General features: G+C 37.6%; 1 protein-coding gene across 1 annotated transcript; it reads right to left on the reverse strand.

Moving 5' to 3' along the window:
* Nucleotides 1-1,199: 1,199 nt before the first annotated feature.
* On the reverse strand, nucleotides 1,200-6,822 carry LOC120777603 (POU domain protein CF1A). The gene is given in 1 exon segment (XM_040109041.1): nucleotides 1,200-6,822. A coding segment is annotated over 1 exon segment (2,061 nt). The 5' UTR covers nucleotides 5,832-6,822; the 3' UTR covers nucleotides 1,200-3,770.
* Between the last annotated feature and the right edge of the window lie 7,049 nt (nucleotides 6,823-13,871).

Genomic DNA, 13,871 nt, shown 5'->3' on the forward strand with positions numbered 1-13,871 from the left:
TTCGTGGGAAACTTAATATACCTTGTTCTGCTCATAAATATAAAACAAGCAGGGTTGTAAAGCACGAGAAATGACAAATTTTATCAGTCAAAATTGAAAGTCAGACAGTGCGTTGGATTTATTTTAGAAACAGAATTGTTATTTCTCTATCTTTACCAGTTGCTAGTAAAATATGTAATGTTCTCAATTAATTAAATTTTTCTCAAAAAATTCGCAGGGAAGCTATAAAATCACGAACAGCTGATGCACTTCATAATTTATGAGGAATGATAAAATGCAAATATTTGATTTAATGCAGTCATATGCAGAAATTTACAGTTGAATAGTAATACGTGGTGTGTTCAGAAACTAGCAGAAAATTTAAAATTTCGAGGTTTTAGAGAGTTCAATGTCTAATTATTTTTCATTATGTTGATATACACGTGTACAACTAATATACACACGCATTCATCGAACGAAGAACTCATACTAATGCAAAATGTTAGCAAAAATCGGAAAAGCTGCAATCTGGAAAAAGTTGGTTAAGGATGAGTGAAGAGAGAGAGAGAGTCGTTAGTAATTCTTTATATTTCTTGGTATACTATGTTGTATTGACTTTTGTTGCCAATATAGCGCAAGATCTCGGCCTAAGTAAGTACTTTTCTTATCTTTGAAAAAAAAAATATATATACATATGTACATATACATATTCCAAAATATGTTCGAGTGTAGGCGAATGAAGTGATGACAAAAATTTCATTGCAAAAATAATTTATTACAAAAAATGCGATTTGCAATTTTTAAGGAGTTATATACAGTTAGAATATTAAAAAAGTCGATTTTTTATTTCATTTTCTTCTATTTAAGAATACGCACAGAAACTTTCATATCGTTCCAGTGAATATTTTCGAAGTTACACGCAAATTTTAAAAAGCGTTTTAGAGCGCTTGGAAGTAGAAGGCCAAACTCAAAATGGTGTTATCAAAGTCGGTGCCCCACATCACTCGAAAACGGCTAAACCGGTTAATCTCAAATTTTCACACGAGCTTTTTAAATATAATTTTTTAGTACTTAATCGAAGATTTTTTCTCACCAAGAATTGCTTTTATTTTATAAACAATTTAAGTCCGAAATTTTGGCCAAAATCGATTTTTTTTTTTTTGAAAAACCGCCATTTTGTCAAAAAATTTTATTTTGCTTATTCCTTCGATTTGCTTCACTAGACTTAACATTACTTTAACGAAATCTGTTTGGTTTTTTTCATTTCAAAGGATATCTACAGTTCAGAGCTATGGTGGTCACCGCAAAACTTCTTTTTTGAGAGGAGCTCCCGGGGATTAGCTGTAGTTCCTTTCCAAATAAATAGTTTTACTAATTTTAAGTCTTAAAATGCAGTTAAAATATGATTAATATGTTTACAAATTTTTGGATCAATAAATTTAAAAGTTTTTTTCAGAAAAATTTCTGGAAAATTCACTTTTTTACAGCCTTCTAACTTTATATAACGCCTTAAGGACGAGTGAAGACTCATTACAAATTCTTTCTATTTCCATGCATGCTATGTTTTATTTTGGTCATCTATATTCATTAGGCCATTCTTAAGCTGGGTTAACATTTGTTGCCTATATAGCGCAAGATCTTGGCCTAAGTATGTGATTTTCTTGTCTTTGAAAAAGAAATTATATATTCCAAAAATATGTTCACCTATATACACTTTGATGACGAAAATTTAATTTCAAAACTAATTTAAAAAAATGCAATTTGTTTGAAGTAAATTTAGAAAATAAGTATTTAACCCTGACTGCGACTCCACTTGCACGCCGAAAATAATTAAATACCAGTTTTTGTTTCAAATTATTCAAAGAAATTTTATTTTACTCTATATATGTATATTATTTACACACGACTTACTTGCACTTATGCGACAGCTAACTTAATAATAGTCTAATATACAATAACAATATTGACTTCCCACTTAAAATAAATATTTTTGAACAGATCAAATGTGTTGGAATCTATAAAATAATATGACTAAGTTTTATTTCGTGTTTTATGCTTAACACCAGCATATAACTGTAAAAAAGCAAGCACAAAGGAATTATACATTTCATTTATCACAAATAAATGTTTTGTTGTTTTTTTCTTTTAGAGTAGCGTTTGGCGAAAAACTTACGAAAGGTTTCATTTATACATATAATTTTATATAACAACAAATGTTGGGGCTCGAAAGGAAACTATGTAAACATGTAAATTTTTATTAAATAACTGCAAATTCGTACTACACACATACATAGCTACATATGTACATTATAGTAAGCTAGAATTTTGATTTTTCATTTGTGATAAGCGAATGCGTTCCTCGTTTTTTACTCTAACTTTTGGTCTACAATGTTTTTACATACAACCGTTGTCTATACGAAAAGTGCCGTTAAGTGTGAGCGTAATTATAAAAACTCTTTATCAAACTCTTTAACGACAAACAAAGCATTGAAGAATACGTAAAAGGTTTACCTTCGCAAAATGCAACTGCACAGAAAATGGGCGCTGAGACCAACATCGGTGAGACCGGGTGCCCACCGCGCAGAGCTGTCTCTACCATGGTGCTCGCGCCTTGCGACACTTGCCGCTCAACAAGTTGGGCGCTCTGTATTTAACATTTTGTATTTATTTATTGTGATTTTCATATTTACTAATTTAATGATTGTATCAAACACTGTTTACTTGCAGGAGGTTTTCAAGTTTTGGCGGCTTTTTGAAACAAGTGGTGAAATTAAATGCAGCTCAGTTGCTTTTCGAGTTCTTTTAATGCCACGCAATGCTTATACGTATTTTAAATAATGCATATTTGTTTGTGTGTTTTCATAACTTACGGCTGCTCGGTTGCTCACGTTTGCACTGTTTTGCTGATTTTCTGTTTTTTAAGAAATTTACAGTGAAGTTGTACATGTATAAAACTATAAACTATTGAATTCGTTAATTATATTTCATTTAGTTGATTACTACCTTTGCGATTACAAAGTTTTTGTTTTTTTATTAAATACGCAAAACTCTATTTAATTTGTTTTTCTTAAAAACATCACTTAGTTTCTCGTTTGATTTTAATTGCATTATTATTTGCAAGTTTTAGAAACTTTCAAAGTTTTTAATTTTTTTAATTCTATTTTACATTTGATTTAAAGACTTTGCTGCTAATTATTTTATAGGGGAGCTTAAGTAGACTGTTAATTATATTTCTTTTACTTTGTATTTGTTGTAATTCAGTGAAAAATTTTTACTACTAAACCGTACTTTTTCTTTGTATTTGCTTATTTTTTAATTATTTTATTTATTTTATAATGTTGCTCATTATTCATTTACTTAGTTTACTTAACTAATTTCAAGTTAACACAGATTAATGCACTGGTATAGCTCTGGCAAATGGCATACAACCGTCCACTTACTTAATAAGTCTACCTAACTATATCCCACTATAACTAAAGCGGTTCAATATTTAACCGCACTTCAAGTGGTACTGTGACTCGGTCGTTGGTCCTTCGTTCCCTGCACATATACATGTATATATGTATGTATACTGTATATACCGTATATACACGTATAGTTATACACCAAATAAAATAGTTGAATTCTGCACCGCCGCTAGTATACCCTTTCAATTAGCCCGGTTCGGTACACGCCGCAGCTTAAAAGCGCACCGCCTCTAGCTTGGATTCTTCCGACGTCTTATGCTTGCGCGCTTAAGACGATTCATATCCAAACCAGGCGGCTGACGCTGCCGCTGCGGCGGACGTATGCTATTCACCGCCGCCGCCAAATGAGTTGAAATGCCTCACGCCTGGTGCGGCGGCACCGAATTGCAGACTCCATTCGAATAGGCGTCGGGCATGCAGTTGTTGTTGCTGCTGTTGGTGATGATGTTGCTGTTGGTGGTGATGGTGATGCTGGTGCAGTGAGTGTGGATTTAAATTAAGGTGATGCATGCCGGTCGCGCTGCTCACCCCCAACACCGAGGACGCCGAGGATGGTGATGAGGATGGTGCTTGCAGGGCGCCGCTGCTGCTGCCGGCGCCGGGCGATGTCTGTGGCTGTTGCAGATTGTGGTGATGAGCGGTTGGATGTTGCAGCGCTGGGTGCTGCTGGTCGCTGGTGTGGAAGAGGTGGGGGTGGTGCGCGGGATTGAGGTGCGGGTGTTGGTGTGCGTGGTGATGTTGGTAGCGCATCGGATCGATGTACATAGCGGCGGCTGCAGCTGCCGCTATCGATGACGCTTGTTGTTGCTGCTGCTGTTTCACCTGACTCAAGTGATCACTTTCATTGTTGTTGTTATGCGTATTGTTATTGTTGTTATTATTAGCAGTTAATCCAGCGCCGATCGGCGATTGCGGCGACAGCACGTTGGTTGTCATTGTCGCCGAGGAGCCGCCCGAAGAGGACGGCGTGTTGGGCGCATGTTGGTTATGTGGCTGGTGTTGTTGCTGTTGTTGTTGCTGCTGATGCAGCGATGCAGGAGTGGACGCAGCTGCAGCTGAGTTCGACTCCTGGATTTCTGATTGCTAGTGAGCCGCCAATTGATGACCGGTCGCGGACTGCATATTTTGTGGGCTAAGCATGGGCGGGCTGTGACTGTGACTGTGTGTACCCATTGGACTTCCATGCATATCGTGATGTGGATGGTAGCCGCCATGTGGGTGCATATGGCCTGGTGGCATACCGTCCATCATATCGCCACCCATTGTATTTGGTGGTGTCATACGCTTCTCCTTCTGCCTCCGATTACAAAACCACACCCGCACAACCTCTTTTTCCAACTGCAAGGAATCCGCCAGCGATGTGATCTCTTGAGCCGATGGCTTTGGTTGTTTGTGAAAATGTTGTTCTAGTGCACCTTTAACGCTCACTTCAATGCTGGTTCGTTTCTTACGCTTACGACCCTGAGCCGCAATTTTGTCAATGCTTGTTGGTGATCCAGTGGTGGAGTCAGCTTCCTCTAGCCATTTTTGTAGCAGTGGCTTCAATTTGCACATGTTCTTAAAACTTAATTGTAGAGCCTCAAAGCGGCATATTGTTGTCTGTGAAAAGACATTGCCATATAAGGTGCCAAGCGCCAGTCCCACATCCGCTTGTGTAAAACCGAGCTTTATACGACGTTGTTTGAACTGTTTTGCAAATGCTTCCAAATCATCTGAGGTGGGCGTATCTTCTTCACCACCCGACACGTCCCGATCGCCTTGCAGATGATGGGGATGTATATGAAGTTGTGGAGACTCACCACGCAGTGCATGATGCAATGGTGGCACTCCTTGGTGATGCGCTGGATGAGCAGGATGATGCAACATTCCGTTCATCGCATGGTGATATTGCAAAGGCGAACCACCCGTCGGAACATAGTGTGTTGTATGAACCGGTGCGTGCCATGTATGTGGGGATGCCATGCCTTGTTGAACGCGTGACTGCTGTGATAAATGGGACATCTCTTGCTTCACCGCGTCCGCGGGATGATGGTGTGTATGATGTGTCATCGACGCCCATGGATCTGAGGGATGCAAAGGGGTCCAGTGATTTGAGCCTAAACTACCAGAGGGTGTGATCGAACTAAGCCCACTCGCTGAGACACCCAGACCTCCAGTACCACCTGCTCCCGCACCACCCGCTCCACCCACAACTGCATTCGGGCTAGGCGATGAGGGTAGCTGATGGTGGGCGGCAGCAGCGGCGGCGTGATGATGATGATGTTGCATGTATTTCATTTCGCCCGCATCGGCGGCCGATCGGGGTGATGAAGTATGATAACCCCCACCACCTAGCGCCATATCCAGATCACCGCTGGACGGTGTCATATATGAGGTGGCGGCCATCCCCACCGCTCTAGGGCTGTTCAGGCCCTCCACGCTGGCGGGGTAGGGCTCCAAGTTGGGGCTCAGTTTAACGACCTTAAAAACCGATCTGTCAAAAGGAAGACCAGTGTCCCTATGCTCATTCCACTCGAACCGTGAGGCAACCGTCTTGAAGTCTTTTCGTTCAACGTACACAGGGGAGAATTCGATGACGACGATGTATTAAGAGCAGCTCGCAATGGCTGCTCAACGCAACAAAGAGTAGAAATTTGTTTGAAATCACTGGGTGCGTATGCCACTATAAACGCACTGGCCACTGCTTCTACGCCGAATTTATTGCAGCTTTAATCAACAAGTTGTATAACTCTAAAAATTCGATTTGCCGCCGGCTACTATAGCTTGAGCGAATTAAGCGGAGGCGGTTTTTGGTTTGCAAAAGCTTAATTGACTAGTAAGCGACTATCGAGGCTTAGTTATAGCTCATACATGGGCACTCAACTGTATGTAAGTTACGACAAGTTTTGAGTTGTATTCATTAATCCAACAATCTTGTATTTTTTCCACAATTACTTTTTTGTCATTTGATACACACCCGCACCTTTTATTTTTTATTTTAGCTTCTTGTCAAAATAATTGCTTTCTTTTCGTTTTATTTGTTAGAATTCTTTATATTTTTGCCAAATATGAGAGATGACTTTTTTTCTTCCAGATACACTTTTCACTGGCAGGTTTCTGTCGCTTTGCGAGCAAGATTGGTCAACCGCACTTTATCAAAATAACCGTAATGTATGATGAGCACGAAGATAATATAGTATCTCTAAGGTTGCTTTTGGATTTCCATTTATACATGAATCAGAATCAGAACACGCATTCTCATTTGAAAATTTCAGAAACTTGTTAGTTAAACGATCCGCACAATAATTTCTTCTTACTTTGCTTATTCTATTTTGTACGCTTCAGACACGCGAAGACTGAAATTTTCTACGTGTAAACTCATAGAGCTATCGAAGTGAACTAACGTCATTCATCGGCGACAGAAGGTATCGGAGAGTAGCGTGCGGCAGCGAACGTCAGCGCCAAACAACCATACACAAGCACTCTGTATACGCAGCATATAACACTGTACACAGTGCACAACGAATAGAAGAGGTAACACGAACAGTGAGTACCGAATATCAGAACGACAACGACAACGACAACGTCGACGGCTTCAGGCAGCGTTAGCTCAGCCAAAGCCAAAGACAACGATGAAGGCGACAACAGTCAGCAAACCACCAGCGAAGTAAGCAGTCAAACGAAGCGCACAAAATGTAGTCGCAAAGAGCGAGTGAGTGCGCACACGAAGTGAAGGCAGAATAACATCGGTTTGTGTTACTGCCACCGGCCGTGACAAAGGTGCAGGCTTGTACCAATGCGAAGGTGCGAGTGGGTACGCAATAAAATGGCCGTTGGTTTTTCTGAAAAGAGTAAAGAACCTGAATATAGAGGTGTACGTCTCACATGCCATCGGTTATAAGGGCCTGTGCTGAAACTAACATAGAATGGCAGACAGACAGACTTAAGTTGTTGGGTACAAAAACACTAAACATATGTTGCCACCCCTAGTGCGAGTGCGAAGATATGATATTACAATGAAACCGCACGGAGACTAACTGTTAAGTGCGAATGAAAGCCAATGATTTTTCTGTATTGAAGGAAAGAAAAGTAGTTGATAAGAAACATACATACTGCTTCCAACGCTCAATCTTTTTCGTACTTAGTGATTGTGTATGTTAGAGAGTATTTGTGCCGCTAGGGCATTCAACAAAGAGAAACCGCGAAATCACCCGCAAATATAAGCGAGTGGCGTAAAAGAGTATTTGCCATTCGTGCTCATTCACCATTTTCGTTGGCACGTTAGACTGCGATAGCAGATACTTATGGGACAGTGCCAACCCAACAATGATGTCGTAGCGATGTGTTTACTGCACGAAATTCCAATGGAACGCCTACAAGAAGTTACATATCATATTTCCAATTGTTCCGTGCCACTACTCAGTCTTTTTAGTAAATGAAAGTGAACAACGGTTAGCATTCCTTTTTCATATCAGCTTGTTGATAATGTTTAGACTTATTGACTCCCCTTTATTTCCAACGTATGCTAAAGTGTTTGATTCCATTTCATGGCGCTTTGCACAGGAAATCGCGTAGTGGTTCCAGAAATTCCATTCATGCTTTTGAATGCAACTTGCACTTACTTCCGTCCTGCAAGAATTCAAGCCAGCACATCCAGCTGGAACAGTCAGTACTTGTGTTAACTCCGTACGTGCGATTTCAAAACGGTGCGCGCGCCCCACAGCATGCTTTATCGTACATTTGCACACACGGCTCCAAAAATGCCTAAAACAACCGGTCGTGTTATATGATTATGAGGCGGGCGTTTGTGTTTGTTGCGACAATCGTTGCACTTGGATTTAATCTGCCGCAAACAATAAGTCAAAACCAGTGAAAAAAATTAGTAACAGCAGCCAGGAGCGTCTTATTGTTAGCTCATTAAAACCCCATATGGTTTGAATTTTGATTCCTTAACTGTAAAAATGTTTGCGGAACTCATATTGACAGTAATTTTGGCTCTATTTCAATATTGTTGTAATGATAAAATACCTTCAAATATATAAAATATCATTGCTTGTAGGTCAATGTAGCGACCTACCGTATAAAGCTTCATTAATATATATTTTTTTTATTTTATGAAAATCTAAATCAATTAAAATTCAGAATAACGCGTTCAAATGTTTCATCTAACAGTAAAACTAGGCCAATACACCCTTTCTTGTGTGCCGACGGACATATTCCGTACACATATCTACAACAGGTTTGTATTTAGTTTCTACCATTAAACATACATACACACTTGCATGCATAGCAATCTAGTTTTTGCCAAAATTGCGCCAGTTTCAAAACATACTCAATGTCAGTGGTGACAAGTGGAATGAGTGAAATACCTACCGTTCAAATTTGCATGCAAATGGCAAATAAAATGAACGCTCAGAAGCGAGACAGCGAAGCATACTGGGGTTGGGTGGCAAATACAGACAGACGAGCTACCACGCATCAGACGTTTGGTTAGACAGCCAGCTGATCGTAGCTGATATATTGAAAACACACTTTGTTTTGCAGTGCCACTTAGCATGTCTATACATATGTATGTACATACATACATATAAACCTAGCTTTGATTAGTACTGGCATGCAATCTCTGAAATGCCCTACCATTTCGATCCTTGAGCAATATTCTATAAATGCGCCTTCAAGTCTTGGCATGCTTTAACTTTATTATACCCTGAACAGGGTATGTTAAGTTTACCATGAAGTCCGTAACACCCAAAAGGAAATGTCAGAGGCCCTATAAAGTGTATACATACATATTATAGAAATGATCGCCGTGACGAGCTGGGTCGATTGAGCCATATATCGTGACCTAAAATGCAAAATAACGTAAAATCACTTTTCATAAATTTCCAGGCGAAGGAAAACATAACAGTAACCACTCACATTGAAACAAAATTTGAGTTTTAGTTATAAAATGTTTATATTTTGGTTATCTCTGCCATCTCTCTCTTGTTGAAACGAAAGTAGTTCTAAAACCTATTTTTGCACACATTTCGCTATCTTCAAATACTCCATATTTTGTATTGTTTTGACTATTTAATGAGGGAGTGCTCTCATTTCTTTGCATTCCGTACCAAAAATGGTAAAATTTTATGCATACATACATACATATGTACATAAGTTTATTTATACATATTTTATATACTATATAAACCAGAGGCGGATTCATGGAGGGAACTGAGGGAGAGTTCTTCCCCCATAAGTAAAAAGTTAAACTTTATTTCCACTAAGCCACAAATGTCATAAAAAATCAAAATCACTTTCATCTTATTTTCAAGTCTTTAAAATTTATTTCTTGCGCACAGACCGACATGCAAAATAAACCAATGCTTACACAGGACAAACATATACATACATATTTTTCTTTGGCACATTTGTCTGTATGTTTAAGAATGCAAATACGAGCCACATACATATGTACATAGAAAAAACATAAAGATTTTGTAAAATGAGCAAACTCCGTACTGATTTTATGCTGTAAATTAAATGTTGAAATATGTATGTATGTATGTATAAAAAATAAAATCATAGTTTAATGTTAAACATTTCTTAAAACAGTTACGAAATCACAAAGACTGCACCAAAGCTTTAATAACCTTCGCAACTTCAAGTTTTCTTATAAAAAATTGGTGGCATTCAGTCAATTCACATATTCTAAACAATTAGCTGTTGCCTTGGACAAAAATCCATGCTTAATTTCGTGAAGACACCTCTTCAAATAAAAAAGTTTTCCTTACAAGGATATGATTACGATCATTCAGTTTGTATGGCAGTTATATGCTATAGTAGTCCGATAACAGTGGTTTCGAGCAGACGAGCAGCTTTTTTGGAAGAAAAAAGGGATGCTAAAATTTCAGAATGATATCTCAAAAAATAAAGGACTATTCGCTTATATACAGACAGGCGGACGGACCTAACTAAATCCACATCGTCATGCTGTTCACTTATATATGTATATATATATAAATATATTACAGAGTCTCCGACGTTTCCTTGCAGTTTGCCACAAACTTCATGCTAAGCTTAATATGCGCTATTAAAGGTATAATAAAGGGTAAATTACGCACTAATTTCAAAATAGATGTGTTAGAGGATAACGATATAACAATTCACTTAATGAGCTGCTAACATTACTTTTAGTTGATACAAAGCTAAAGTGAATAGCCAAAGGTTAGATTTCTTAGAATATCAATTTGGTCAGTTTAAAGTCACCACACTGCTACCATTCACAATTTTCAAACTACTCATGTTGAATAGGGTCAGTTAATATAGTATTATGCACTTTTTGTCTGCAACATGCTTTATATGCATGGAAAAGAGACCGCAAATGACAAACTACCACCTTCACTGATTTTCAGCTTTTGTTGTTTTTAATTCTTTCAAAGTAAGATAAACAGTTGACACGCTTACAAACATAATGCAATTGACTGCTGTGAGTATTTTAGAAATAAACTGAGGAAAAAAGTGGCAGTTTGCTCACCTCACAATCATTAACAATTCAAATATGATAATTACTCACATTTAAATAATATGATGGCATGATAATTTTTCGGTATACGGCAATCAAAGGAGCGCGCTAGCATTAACCCTTGTAGTTTTAACAGTGCGACTTAATAGTTAACAACACTTGGTGTGCGGTACAAAGCCTGCATATATTTAGAATTAACTGCTGATTTGATAGACAGGTCGAAATCCTGTTCCACAGAACTGCTATGCATATTCGTTTTGTGCTATGACGCGCACGCGCCACAAAGCGCCAGAAAAAATTATGTTAATAATGCAAATAAACGAGCTGCAGACCGCACAAGAAAAAATCGCTGCGTGGCAAGGACTTGTTGCATAATTATGCGTACTACTACTTGAAAAGCCGCAAAACGCTAAAGCGCTGCTGCTCATAGTAAAAAATTCATGAATGAAAAATGCTGAAAAGCCGCAGCCGCAGTGGCGTTGAACTCCTGTCGCTTTGATTCAATCGAAAGGTCTACTACGACCAGTCGCCAAAGCAGCAGCAGCTACGGCTGGAACAAAAAAGAAGTCGTCAGTTTAGCAGTAGCAGAGGTGGCGTTGATGAGATGCCGGCGTGTTGATGGCGTTGATAATGAGCGAGATTAGCATTTTGCAATGTTTTTTGGCAACCACTTAAAGCACACTTGCATTAACAGCGGCACCTGAACGCCAGCTCCGGCGCCATTAGCATATTATTGCTCATGTTATAGTTGTTGCATGTGCGAGCGCGTACGGTACCAATGCGGTGGTCATTTCGCGTTTTTAATTGAGCAGATCAATGCAGAGTGTGCGCCCAATGGCGGTTATAAATAAATGTATATTTTTTATGAATATTTTGTATGTATATTTTATATGTTTACCTACTTGTATTTAACCAATTAACCGTTAATTGCATTTTTTTCTTTCGTTTCAGACATATAAATATGTAGACACAAGGGCAGTGTTTTGAGCAAAGCACGATTTTGAATAAGTTTTATGAAGGGCTTAATGGGTTATATACAGTTAGGAGAATGAAAAAAAACGAATTTTCCAAATTTTGTTCTGAGAAAACTTTTCAATTTATTAATTCAAAAATTTTTACACATATTATGGTATTGTTGAACTGTATTTTAAAACTTATATTAGTAAAAACAATTATTTGGAAAGGAACTACAGATGCTTCCCGGAAGCTCCTCTCAAAAATACATTTTGCGGTGATCTTTATGTCTCTGAACTGAACCCTCTGAAATTATAAAACCAAACAGATTTCGTTAAAGTAATGTTAAATCTAATAATTGATAGACAGAATAAGCAAACTAAAATTTTTTGGCAAAAAATCTCAAAAAAAAAATCGATTTTTTATAAAAATTTCGGCCGTATGTTTATAAAAAAATAAATATCGGAGAGAAAAAATATTCGATTTATTACTAAAAAATATATTTAAGAAGCCCGTATTTTAGACTCATCGCTTTAGCCGTTTTCGAGTAATATTGGTCACCGTCTTTGAAAACACGCGCTTAAAGTTTGAAATACACTTCCAAGCACTCTGAAACGCCTTTTCGAACGTGTGTGTAACTTCGAAAATATTCACCTGAAAGATATGAAAATTTCTATGTGTATTCTTAAGTATTTGTATATAAAGAATATAAAAAACTCGTTTTTCTCAAAACTTTTTTTCTCAAAACGATACCGATGATTCTCAAGTTCTACTTGGCCGATTTAACTGCGATTTTTAGACAGACTTCTTTGTACACTTGTCTATGTCTAGTAATATCCATAACCAAAAATTTGAATTTTTACTATTTTTTAAAAATTCAAAGCTGTCAAAAAAGTGGCGCAGAAATTATTTTTTTTTTTTAAACATCCAAATTCTCCATACTTCCCTACATTGCAACATTATTCTAGATTATTAATGTTTTTAGTAGAAATCGTGTGTAGGGTCACGTTCCAATTTATTGAGATGGCCCACTTTATTAGCTGCTAATATTTATGATATTTAACATTTTTAAATTGTTAGATTTTTTCTGTATTTTTGTAACGTTAATAAATAATTAATCAAAATTTTAGAGCACTTCCAAAATAACATGAAAATGACACTTTTTTTTATGACACTTCCAAAATAACCTGAAATTCGTTGTATTCTACCACTTAAAGCAGGAGCGGAACCACCAGAGGTTTTCGGTGTCAAAATTTACAGAATTTCCAACTTCTGTCTTCTTTCTTTCTAAAGCAGGTCTTAACATATTTTTAAACATTAACATACTGCTACTACTTATCAATTTCTTAGGATTAGGTATATGTATTTGTTGTTCAAGCAAAATCGGTTATCAAAAATAATGAAAAAAAATGTTTTGAAATTATTAAAATTCTTGAAACGCCAATTAGTCGACCTGTTTTAATTGCGACGAATTCTTCATAAAATAAAATGTAAAGCAGAAATAATTATAACAGCGCAAACATAAGAAATTAGCTATACCCGCGCACCGCTAGCAGTTTGAACTCGTTTGACAACAACAATATAGAACTTTTTTCACTGCCAAAGAAGCGCCAACCAGTTCTCGATCTACTTATGTATCAGCACACATGCATACATATAACTTAATTGCTGTTTCTAGGCATTTGGTGCTCTCTCCGGTGAAGTTGACTGAGTCCTTACGATTTTGCATGCCACACACTGCTTTAGTTCTGCAGAAGATGGTTTGTTTGTATGTAATTTTCGGTTTTACAAGAAGAATGCAAAATGCGTTAAGTAAAGCATTGTCGTTAAGGGCAGAGAGCATTTGTGCGCCAAAAAATAAGCAGAAAAGACAAGACAAATGTAGCTTCACCCCTTTTTTTCGTTGAAGAGCAGCAACTGCAAGCAGACACTAAATATCTGGCCGTTTTTATTCATTTAAGCCGCCCAACGATCGTTGTGACAGCACC

The sequence above is a fragment of the Bactrocera tryoni genome, chromosome 5 (assembly GCF_016617805.1).
Source record: "Bactrocera tryoni isolate S06 chromosome 5, CSIRO_BtryS06_freeze2, whole genome shotgun sequence".
Classification (NCBI taxonomy): Eukaryota; Metazoa; Arthropoda; class Insecta; order Diptera; family Tephritidae; genus Bactrocera; species Bactrocera tryoni.